We start from the raw sequence: 12,729 nt of genomic DNA on the forward strand, positions 1-12,729 counted from the left end.
AAAGACAAATGTGCACATTAACCCCACGCACGACGGCGCCAACTGGCATCCATCCCTCTAAACTCAAACAGTCCATGTACACCTATGAGAGCCCCAGCGACAACTTTGCCATCGGATTGCTCAAGTCCGGTGTTTCTATAAAAATTTTGTGAGACAGAATTACACAACAAAAGATAATCTATAAAACAAACTCACGCCAACAGGCGGAATAAACACAAAGAACGTGTAGATTCATCCACATAACTGTCCCAAAGCTGTGTTACTCCACAAAACAAACTCCAGCTGCTAAGCGGAACCAGCAAAAAAATAAATAAAATAAAGCCGTTCAGTTTCCTCGGACAGTCAAACGAATGTTCAGTGAGCCAGCCTATTCGGCTGCTACATGAGTGCAACAAATGACCTAATCACTCCAATGTCTTGCAAGAAATACTCCACAAAACAAACTCCAGCCGCTAAGCAGAACCAGCACAAAAAGAACAAAAAAGGCGCTCAGTTTCCTCGAACAGTCAAGTGAATGTTCAGTGAGTCGGTCCACTCAGCTGCAACGGGAGTAACACAAAATAACTTACTCCATTGACTTTATGAAGGACATCGCTTGCTGTGGGCATGTGAATGTTTTACGGACATCCTTAGCATCTATTCTCAATTTGGATGGGAACATCAGTGCAAAAGCGACCTTCCATTGATGTAAGAGTTTCTTGCATTCCTTGAATCGATCACGTTTCTCTCCTCGAATTCGCAAAGTCTGGGAACAAGAAAATGCTGTGGTTCTTCCAAAAAAGCCTTCCTTTACTTCTCGCCTCGCATAACACGAGATCTTTATCAGATGATCTCAGAAATTTGGCCAAAATTGATTGGGGCCTGTCTCCCTCGCGGATCACCAAGCCAGAACCCTGTGAGCTCGCTCAATTTCCAGCTTATGGCCTGTAATGTCAAGCATATTCGGAAAGAGCCCATCCAGGAATTTCACCATATCTTGACCCTCTTCGGCCTCAGGAGTTCCGACGATTCGGACGTTATTCCTCCGGCTACGGTTCTCCATGTCCTCCAACTTCTCCCAGACACGCTTCAAATCCACCTTGGTCGCTAGCAGATTAGCAGATAATTCCCTCTCCGATTACTCCAGATAATCTATCCCCCTCTTGTAACCACCTCAGAGAATTTCATCTCCCTGGCAGTGATCGATCGACGTGTTACAGCAAGATCCTCCAAGTCAGCAATGACCTTCGTCAGCATTGCCAAAATGTTCAGCATCTCTCGCCGAATTTCCCTCATTTCTCCCTGACCAAATCAGCTCCCGGGCCTGTGGTCTTCTCGGGGGTGTCAGCTTGAGCACATAAGTGTCTTTTAATGTCTCCAGAGCCCGAGAATTTTGAATTCTTTGATATATTGTCCTCCTAGAACAGTTATGGAACAGAGTGTATCGAATCTCACCGGGTTATGTCATTAATAGTGTTAAAACTAGCAAAGTGTACGGAGCTCACCGTTCACACGTCCGAACCTGGCATGGCATCACGTGACTCCCCATACTGTCCACTTCTAATACAGAAGAACAAAATCTGAAATTGTGGCACAATTGAGTTTTATCTATAAATAATACAAAGTTCAAAGTTCAAACCCTGAGTCTGAGTGTACGGTGTCACCACAGTGGGGATTTATCAATGAAATCATCTTTCTCAGATACAAAACATACTCCCTCAAAATTACGGAGACAAAATGTTATTTCTAAAGAATTTGAATGAATTGCTTTCTTTTCTAAGGCACTATTGCATAAACATCTTCACTACTGAGATTAATGACAGTGGTCGTGTATTGGAGATAAGACTTTTGCAGTACTTTTTGCCACTGAAGGCCAACGAGTTTAAGGCCCTCTGGTGACAGCTTGTCACATCATCAGTCTCCTGTGGAGACACAGAAAGGTCATCATCCCAACAAGCTCCCAACCATACGGCTGCCTTCCTCTGCCTGATCTCTTTTTCCTTCACCATGATATCCACATTTCTCTATTTTTTCTCTATCAATCTCTCATTCATTCAAACAATACTGTATACACAAAACATTTGGAAATTCATGTGTTAGCAAGATAACAGCAATAAACGAGTAAATACTGAATACACTACAATGGGATGGTGTGGCTTTGTGGTTAAAGATCTAAGCTTGTAACCTTGTAACCTTCTCTCCTGGTCTCCTCAGTATTTTTTCTGCTCAATATGGACCTTTGGTCACAGCTTGAAACCACAGAAGAGGTTATTCATGAGCTTTGACCATTGTGCCCCTGAGCAAGGAACTTAATCCCACATTTCTCAGAGAAAATTGTACCTATAGTAAAATGTACCCTAAGCTACTTTGGATCAAAATGTCAGTTAAATAAAGAGTAGCCTGAATAACCACCACAAATTATTCCCCACACCAAACCTTGCACTCTACTTCCAACTAGGTTTTAAAAAATTGTAACCTGCATATCTTTTATAAGTAGAATTAGATCTTGGAGTTACAGCACATAAATATTTTTGGTTTTATCCTAAGGGACTGAAAGCACTTCATTTGACTTACAAATTGTGTGTTTGTTTGAAAGTCTTCAAGAGGCCCAGCATTCAAATTAGATTTCAGCTCATTTTTCTCCCATAACTACCAACCTTTACAGAGGACAAAGACAAAGACAGCTCTCTATTCTATTTATGGTTTGACAAAATGCCTCCATATTGAGCAGAAAAAAACACTGAAGAGACCAGGAGAGTGTAAGGACACTGCTTTTCAATTGTCCTCCATGACAGCCTGACCCATTTGAGTTGGTGGAGATCCTCAACTTTAGGGAAACCAGGGCATTCAAAAAATCATGTTCGACTAACTGATGTAAGATAAAGGCAAGAGACTACTTTGTTTTACCTACTATGCAAACAACTCTACTTTGTATGAGTTTTAGATGCATTTAAGATAAACCCACCCTGCAGAGTTGATAATGCAGTTCTAATGCTTGCCCTTTACCCTTAATCCCAACCCTAACATTCATTACTGGGCCTAACACTTACTTATAAAGTCAGTAAATTTCATTCAGTTTGACTCTGTCCCTCATCAAATATAGACTGATTATCCACAGTGAGCCCATTGATCTATCTACCCAAATACAACTTTCAACCAAACAATGGCATCATTATTACTGCATTCAACAATACACAAAACAAGCTCACGACTTCAGAGGAGCTGAATTATCTACAGCAAATGGACAGACTTAGGCAACATGGCCACTGTACTTACCAGTTTACCATCCACTGTATACAGCCTCTTGACGACCCCCGAGTCAAGTTTGATAGCGTCAGTAATGTCCGTGAGAACCTGTTCAAAGGAGTGGGCCGTTTTCTTGTTGAGAAGGATGCGGACAGCTTTTCGAGGCTTCACCCCGCTGCGGATTATGGTCACTAGCTTGGGCCGGATGAAATCTTTGTTATCCTTGGTTTCTAAGGAGCCGGTTTTGGCGCTGGCCAGAGAGGTGGGCGCTTGTGCTGAGGGACTGGTCCTGACGTTAACTGACCAGTTGGGGTTGACGTTCTTGGTGTATTCCAAATTCTTGTAAGGCTCAATGGATCCACACACATAGCTCTCCCCTGTGATGCAAAATGGAATAACATTATAGTGATAACCGGAAGATGAAAATGTAATGCAGAATTAGGCTTTCTAAACTTAGTATCATTGCTATGTGGAAAACTAAAGCAGAATGAAATTCATATATGTATCTACATGTGAGTTAAGGCAGACAATGAGCAATAAGCCTCTAATAATGACATAGAAACGCTCCACTGAGATGCACAGAGCAGCTCATTCTAATTCAAACCGGAGTCATTTAAAATACAATTCAATTGAAGGACAAACTTATATTTAATGCTTTCAGCTGCTGTGGGCTGATTTATTGTTCTACACTGAGTGAAAGGGAGTGGCATATAGAGATGCAGAAGCTGTAAAATATTAATAAGCATTTTAAAATTGATTCTGCCTTCCATATCTGATAAAATAACAGAGCTCTCTATATGATAAGGTTGAGTATCTACAAGAATTGCCCTAATATTTTAATTCTTGCTTAGTACTATAAGCCTAATGTTCTGTTTGGTGTCCCACACATCCGGGAATTAAGACATGTCAGAGCAATCATTCAGGTATTGCAAGTCATATTTCCTACATCTCGGATCACTCTGCGATCTCTACAAGTAAGCCAATAAAATTATTTCAGCTCAAATCAATGTTTCACATCTCTTTATCGATTTATTTGGCAAACAGTCTTGTAATAAGCTGTATAATAAGCAGCCGGATGATCATTATTTAAAAAATAAACACCAACAGAACTCTGACGTAAGCCGGTTTCTTCTCACATAATTTCAATGCAAATCAATATTTTATGTCCATTTATTTATTTTTTTTGGTTAGTAGCTGAGTAATAAGTTAGGTACAGCATACTCTTTGCACTAAGTGCAGATGCTATTTGCACCCCAGTGTAAGTAGTGGCAGATAATATTTGCACCCCTAATTAAATACAAACGAACTGTAAAGGGGGATCACTGCAGTGTTTTTATTGTGTTTATTTAAAGTCCCACAGACACCCTACACTGACCCCTACCCCTAAACCTAACCTTCCCTTAAACAAAAAAATGACCATGGTTTTACTACAGTAACCACAGTATCACCATGTTGTTTTGTAGTAAAATCATAGTAACCACTAAATTAAACATGGTTAATATTTTGACACCATGGTTAATTGTACTAAAATTATGGCTTCTGACAAAAACATGGTTACTACAATATTAAGTACAACACGAGTGGGAGAAAAGGCGGAATTGAACCCCTCACATGCATGAAAGAAACACATTCTTACGGTCGTTACACCCTATGACACTGCAGCGACATTAGGTGTGCTGTTTAATTTCTGTGTTTCCACCAGACTATTGGAGTGCAAATAGACGCGCTGTGTGGCAGGTGCTATTTACACCTAGTGCAAATAATCACTCTGAATATTTTGCATTAACAGCCATATGACTGTACATTATCCCTTATGTATATTTCCACAATTTGTATTTTATAGGATTAAATTCAAAATTTACTATGTAGCATAGCAGTCATCTTTCTGTCTACTTTCAGATGGAGATTTAACAGATCTTGAATCTTAACATTAACATGCTGGATTTTGATAACATCAGATGAACATATTAAAACAATATAAAGGGAAAATAAAGCTTTATTTTAAAAATCACTAAAGGTTCATCATAAAATAATATTAGTTTTACCTGTACAGTAGGCCTACAACCTCAACAGAACATGATGGAAAAATTGACAAAAACTATAAATTAGATGTATATCCAAAATGATTTACAGATCAAAACTGAAAGCTTTTATTTACTTAATTACGTTTCAGTTTCTTTATTGGGTTTAGATACCATCAAAATGATGATGTCCTCATATGGAGGACAGGTATTACTCAAAAAAAAAGAAAAAAAATCAAGACACATTATGTTGTAATCTGACCTCTGGCAAATAACATATTGCATCATGAAACAAAATATACTAGTGTTCCTTATAACCAGACAAGGGCCTGTAGACATCTCAGCCTCACCTTCCACCAGCTGCTCCATGCTTGTAATCTTGGATCCATCAATGGCATAAATGGTCCGCACCCCCTGGGGCAGATTGACATTATCTGATAGAGAGCGGGTAAGGTCTGCTAGCAGAGCGTCAAAAGATCTGAATCTGTCGTTGGAGATAGCGTACACAATCCCTTTGAAGTAGCGGTCTCCATTGCGGTAGAACCGGACCTTCTTGGCTTTCTTCTCTGAGCTCAGAGCTTGCAGGGTCCGGGTTCGGTACAGACTACAGTGGGCGCTGTGCGTGGGGCTGGGAAGGCCGTTCGCCCGTGAACCCGCACGGCTGTATCTTTGTGCTTTGTCCCGTTCGTCGAAATGCTCCAACTCCATCTCAACACTAGTGGCTAGTTGTATATCTGTGGTCATTTGATTGGGGGAAAAAAAATATACAAAGATGAGCTGTGTTGTGATATTTGTATTGTATGGCAAGCCGAATTGACTTTTATTCATTTGCAGGTTATGAACGGCTGATCTCAGCAATTCAGTTTTCACTAGTTAAAATGCTAATTCTTGATATGAGGAATGTTATTACAACTAGTGAAAATGGCAATTATTGATGTCAGTAATTACATTTGCACTAGTAGAATTTCAAAATGATGTCATAACTTGCAGAAATCTAATTCTTGATACCAGCATTTTTATTTCAACTAGTAAAAACTGTAATTATTGTTATCTGTAACTGCATTTTCACTAGTAGAATTTCACAATCATCTGTCATATGCTCACATACAAAATGCAATTACGGAAATCTAAAATTAATTTTTTGCTAGTTGAAGTTCCAATTTCAAATCAGCAATGCACTTCTTACTAGTAAAAACTGTCATTTTTTATATCAATAATGACATTATTACTTCTACAAATATCCATTCCTAACATCAAGAACTGAATTGCAAATAGTGAAAATGCTCATTTTTGATCTCAGTCAATATATTTCAACAGGTTAGATATGGTATTTCAGATATCTGGAAATTAATTTAGGATATCAATAAATTGGAGAGTAATTAAAGACATCTAAAAAAGGCTTTTATTATTATTATTATTATTTTTTATTTTTTTATTTTATTTTTACTAGTTATAATCACATTACAAATATCAGAAATTAACACTGCACTAGTAAAAACCAAATTACTGATTTCAGAAATGAGCATTTTTACTAGTTGCAGTTCAGTTGTTGAATGGACATTTGCACTAGTAACAATGCAATTATTGATATAAAAATGTATAATATTTTTATTAGTAAGGAGTGCATTACTGATACGTGAAATCAGAATTTCAACTAGTAAGAAATTAATAGGTCTCCGTAATTGCATTTTGAAAAGGAGTGCATGACAGATCATTGTGAAATTCTAGTGAAAATAATTACAGTTATTGAAAATTACAGCTTTTACTATAGTTGAAATTCCATTTTTGACATCATGAATAGGTAAATCCGCAAGTAATGATTTATATAAGCAATTAATATTTTTACTAGTTCAAACCTAATTACTAATATCAAAAAATTAATTTTTTTTTACTAGTAATTCCATACTGATATCAAGAATTAGCACTTAATAAGTGAACTAGAAATCTATAAATCATCCTGCACTTGATTAAATGTCAAAAGGGCTTGCAATAGTGCAGCACCCATAGTTGATCCTTATTTTTGTTGAATAGCAGGGTCTGTTTTTTATTTTTTTATTTTTTTACTGTAAGACAATTTATCTTCTAACGGAAGGATGGCATTTAATGTTTTCACTTTTTTTGTCCTGTAAATTTTTATGTGGTAGCCATTTTATAAAAGCAATAAGGCACCAGAGACTGTGCCATATTGCCAATATAGTCACAGCTGAAGGGTTTGCAAGAACTCTGTTAGTATCATGCAACAACACCCTTCAGCCATGACTATATTCACAATATAGCACGGGCTCTCCTTATTGCTTAACCCTTATGTTCTGTTTGGGGTCTATATGACATCAGACCCTCTAAAGTAAAAAAACAAATGCATCGTTATTTTTTTTTATCCTGATATTTCATTCATAAGATCTTTTCAGAAATGTGTTTTTTACTTAATGATAATATTTCTGATGTCCACTAAGACATGACTACACACATGTGATGTTTGGGGTCATATTGACCCCAGTAATAAATGTTATTGAGAGCAAAGGATTTTCACATAATGATTTTTATACTGTACGAACTATAGATTCTATCGCCTAAACCTAACCCTTCCCCTAAACCTAGCCCTCACAAAAAACTTTCTGCATTTTGACATTTTCAATAAAACATCGTTTAGTATGTTTTTTAAGCAATTTTCATTATGGGAACACTAGAAATGTCCTCATAAACCACAATTATAGCATAATACCCTTGTAATTACCAGTTTGTAACCTAAAAAATGTCCTCGTAAACCACTTAAACCTGCCCACACACACACACACATATACACTCTATCTCTCTCTCACACACACACACACACTCTCTCTCTCTCTGATGAGCACATTGCACAGAGATACATCTTTGAGCACCAGAGATGACAAAAAAACAGACATGGTGTTAGATTACAATAACACAAAAGGAGGGGTAGACAACCTGGACAAAGTGGTTGCCACATACAGCTGTCAACAAAAGACCGCTCGTTTGCCCCAGGTAATATTCTTCAACATCCTGGATATCAGTGCATACAATGCGTTTGTGATATGGTGTGCCATCAACAATGAGTGGTGTGGTGGCAAAATGAACCGGAGAATATTGTTGGAGCAGTTAGGATATGCCTTGGTGAGGCCTCACATTGATAGGAGAGAGCGCCTTCCTAGGTCACTTTTTGCTGCATCCACTGTGAGGGAGATTCAAAGTCGGCCTGAAGCAATCACTTCTCCAGCAGCTGCTGGAAACCATGGACGATGCCAGGTCTGCTCCAGAAAAAATGATTCAAAGACTAACAAAAGATGTCTGAAATATCACAAGTATTTGTGTACATCACACGCACAAATTATCTGTTCCTCTTGCATCTGAATTTAGTCTTTTTTGGTTTTCACCATTAGCATAATACAGTATCAGGAATTTTGTGGTGTGACAGAGTTTTAGGAGAAAAGTGTTTGGCCATCCTTTTTGTGTATTATATGTTATATGTATATAGAGGGAATAAAAGAAAAACCCTTTGAATATCAGCAGTTCAAGAAATATTGGTATTGGCAAAATCTATTACAGGCAGCACATCAGTTATCTAGCTTTGGAAATGTTCTGTTTGAAAAAGTTCTGTGTTTGTCTTAGGTAACAGTAATAAGTGCCTGTTATTTTTTCAGTAGCATTAGGGAACAGAGGCTGCGTCTGGCTGCTCTGTTGCCTGGAGGATACTGTATATTTGCACATAGTTTAGTCTACCTAGTTGGTGAGTGTGTGGAAAAAAAATCACTTGCATTTGGATTTTTTTGTCAAATATATATATATATCTTTCTATATACAATTTATTTTTGTATAATTTTGTGTAATCAAAAGTTATATGGTTATTTTTAGATTTCAATTTGTTTTGTTTTTTTTGTGCCCTTGAAATTTGCATGAAATTTACATTTGGCTGTCCTGTTGCCCAGACGATGTGTATATACTGTAAATTTGCACATAGTTAGTTTGCCTGGTTAGTGAGTGTGTAGTATAAAAAGCACCTTTGCATTTACCTTTTTTTTTTTTTTTTTAAACAATGATATCTGACTCAGATTGACCCCCAAACAATTTTTTTCTGTGATTTTTTTTTTTTTTAAACAAAAGGGACATTTATATTTGTTCAGTAACATATATAGAACATATACAGCGATATTTTTCATTATTTTGTGTAAATTAAGAAATTATATGGTTATTTCTATATTTAGTCGCTTTTCTGAAATGCACATACCTACTTCAGTAAATGTAAGAGTTAATGATACACTTATTTCTATTCTTTTATCAGTTCAATAAGCTCAGGATAAATGGAAAGGAACATTTAAGCAGGAAAAAAAAAAAGTTTATTTCATAATTATAATTATAATTTTCACACTTGAATATTTGGGGTAACAGTGACCCCAAACAACAAGGAAGTGAAGCAAATCTCAACAGATCATAAGGGTTAAATACATTTTAGATTATTAATATCATTTGTATTTGTATTTTATACTTTAATGTGATATCAGCTTCAAAGGCTATTTACCTGGCAAGAACCAGATGAAATCAATAAATAAAACAATAACTAAAAATAGGTAAAACAAATAAAAGAATAAACAAACCATCTAAAAATAGCATCATTTCAGGTTATTAAACTAAAACAGGCTATTTCCTCCTGGAAAGTGATATACAATGTGTGCTTGTATCATGGCATGAATTCTGTGTTAATATAACACTTCTGATCATTATTCAGAGAAAAATGTCCAATGTAGGCTATATGTCTTAGAACATACAGATTGACTAAAAATGTAATTATGACATAGCAAATATTTAATAATACTATTAAACACGGCCAAAGGAGCATCACAATGACGAGTACACACCCAATTTACAAATACAAACCTAAAGCCTATATTGTATGCCCTCACAGTGCTCTGGTGCACATGGTGTGCCTTGCTTCAAAGCTCCCCCCTCCACCCCCCACAAAAAAAAAAAAAAAAAAAAAAAAACATTCACCTTACTTTAACGCGTTTATATATCCGATGACCACAGTCGATATGATACCACACCATTTAATGACTTGTCATCTCTTCCAGAGGACGCTGGTTGTGCTTTTTAAGAGCAAAAGTAGAGAATAATTTGCACTTCTTTGTGCGCGCTGGTCCTACTCCAGTGCTCTGCTGGATGGGGAGGATGGGCTGCAGCCGGTGTCTGTCTGCCTTTTCGCACTTATTTACATTGGACCAGCCCTCATTTCAATGCAAACCTTCAGCAAGCTCTGCCTTTGTCGTATTCCTGGAAGGGGGAAAGTCTCAATGAATGAAAATGAGCGACCAGAGCTGTGTCTCAAATCCTGGTGAGCTATACCTACCTAGACACCTTAATAGAGAATGATGTTGCGCTGCAGTACCGCAGAGAGCTGGGAGGGGACTGTAAATCGCTGCTTTCAGTTAAGCCTAGTCACTCCAATAGTACAAGATCTATTAAAAATGCTGTATGGTCGGTTCTCTCGTGGTCGAAATAAATGTAGTAAAAAATAAATAAATAAATAATTTAAAAAAAATAAACTATGATAGCAAGTGCTGCCCAGAACTCCTCACATAATCCTATGTCACACACATAGTACACACGATATTGTTTCACCGGTCTATATTATTGCAACATTGAGAGCAGTGGATGTCATATGAACATGCCCGATAGCTTTTAGATATATTTTATATTTGTTTACTGTAATAATAATTGACTTACGACCACAATGGAAAAACAGTCAAAATAATTTGTTATACAAATTGCATGATTTGTGCATAGGCCTATATGTGAACTGAAAAAAAAAAAAAAATTATATATATACACACACACACACACTATATTGCCAAAAGTATTCGCTCATCTGCCTTTAGACGCATATGAACTTAAGTGACATCCCATTCTTTATCCATAGGGTTTAATATGAAGTCGGCCCACCCTTTGCAGCTATATCAGCTTCAACTCTTCTGGGAAGGCTTTCCACAAGGTTTAGGAGTGTGTTTATGGGAATTTTTGACCATTCTTCCAGAAGCGCATTTGTGAGGTCAGACACTGATGTTGGACGAGAAGGCCTGGCTCGCAGTCTTCGCTCTAATTCATCCCAAAGGTGCTCTATCGGGTTGAGGTCAGGACTCTGTGCAGGCCAGTCAAGTTCTTCCACACCAAACTCGCTCATCCATGTCTTTATGGACCTTGCTTTGTTCACTGGTGCGCAGTCATGTTAGAACAGAAAGGGGCCATCCTCAAACTGTTCCCACAAAGTTGGGAGCATGGAATTGTCCAAAATCTCTTGGGATGCTGAAGCATTCAGAGTTCCTTTCACTGGAACTAAGGAGCCAAGCCCAGCTCCTGAAAAACAACCCCACACCATAATCCCCCCTCCACCAAACTTCACAGTTGGCACAATGCAGTCAGACAAGTACCGTTCTCCTGGCAACCGCCAAACCCAGACTCGTCCATCAGATTGCCAGATGGAGAAGCATGATTCGTCACTCCAGAGAACACGTCTCCACTGCTCTAGAGTCCAGTGGCGGCATGCTTTACACCACTGCATCCGACGCTTTGCATTGCACTTGGTGATGTATGGCTTGGATGCAGCTGCTCGGCCATGGAAACCCATTCCATGAAGCTCTCTATGCACTGTTCTTGAGCTAATCTGAAGGCCACATGAACTTTGGAGGTCTGTAGCGATTGACTCTGCAGAAAGTTGGCGACCTCTGCACACTATGCGCCTCAGCATCCGCTGACCCCACTCTGTCATTTTACGTGGCCTACCACTTCGTGGCTGAGTTGCTGTCATTCCCAATCGCTTCCACTTTGTTATAATACCACTGACAGTTGACTGTGGAATATTTAGTAGCGAGGAAATTTCACGACTGGACTTATTGCACAAGTGGCATCCTATCACAGTACCACGCTGGAATTCACTGAGCTCCTAAGAGCGGCCCATTCTTTCACAAATGTTTGTAGAAGCAGTCTGCATGCCTAGATGCTTCATTTTATACACCTGTGGCCATGGAAGTGATTGGGTGAGCGAATACTTTTGGCAATATAAAGTGTATATATATATATATATATATATATATATATATATAGCTTTCAACAGCTTTTATTTTCAGCAAACTTAACATGTGTAAATATTTGTATGAACAAAAAAAAAAATAAATAATAATAATAATAATAATAATAATAATTCAACAACTAAGACAAGTTTCACAGACATATGACTAACAGAAATGGAATAATGTGTCCCTGAAAAATCAAAAGTAACAGTCAGTATCTGGTGTGGCCACCAGCTGCATTAAGTACTGCAGTGCATCTCCTCCTCATGGACTGCACCAGATTTTCTTGCTGGGAGATGTTACCCCACTCTTCCACCAAGGTATTTGCAAGTTCCCGGACATTTCTGGGGGGAATGGCCCTAGCCCTCACCCTCCGATCCAACAGGTCCCAGACGTACTAAATGGGA

At 38.0% G+C, this 12,729-nt stretch overlaps 1 protein-coding gene across 2 annotated transcripts in view; it reads right to left on the minus strand.

The window, feature by feature from the left end:
* Positions 1–10,567, minus strand: part of LOC127430101 (serine/threonine-protein kinase DCLK1-like) — a 62,153-nt gene extending 51,586 nt beyond the window's left edge. For both annotated transcript variants that reach the window (XM_051679573.1, XM_051679574.1), the window contains exons 1-3: positions 10,251–10,567; positions 5,597–5,980; positions 3,256–3,602 (exon numbers count right to left, since the gene is read on the minus strand). In XM_051679573.1, coding sequence (XP_051535533.1) covers positions 3,256–3,602; positions 5,597–5,954 — 705 coding nt within the window. In that variant the 5' untranslated portion in view covers positions 5,955–5,980; positions 10,251–10,567. The remainder of the gene's footprint in view (positions 1–3,255; positions 3,603–5,596; positions 5,981–10,250) is intronic.
* Between the last annotated feature and the right edge of the window lie 2,162 nt (positions 10,568–12,729).

Source organism: Myxocyprinus asiaticus, chromosome 39 (assembly GCF_019703515.2).
Source record: "Myxocyprinus asiaticus isolate MX2 ecotype Aquarium Trade chromosome 39, UBuf_Myxa_2, whole genome shotgun sequence".
In the NCBI taxonomy this organism is placed as follows: Eukaryota; Metazoa; Chordata; class Actinopteri; order Cypriniformes; family Catostomidae; genus Myxocyprinus; species Myxocyprinus asiaticus.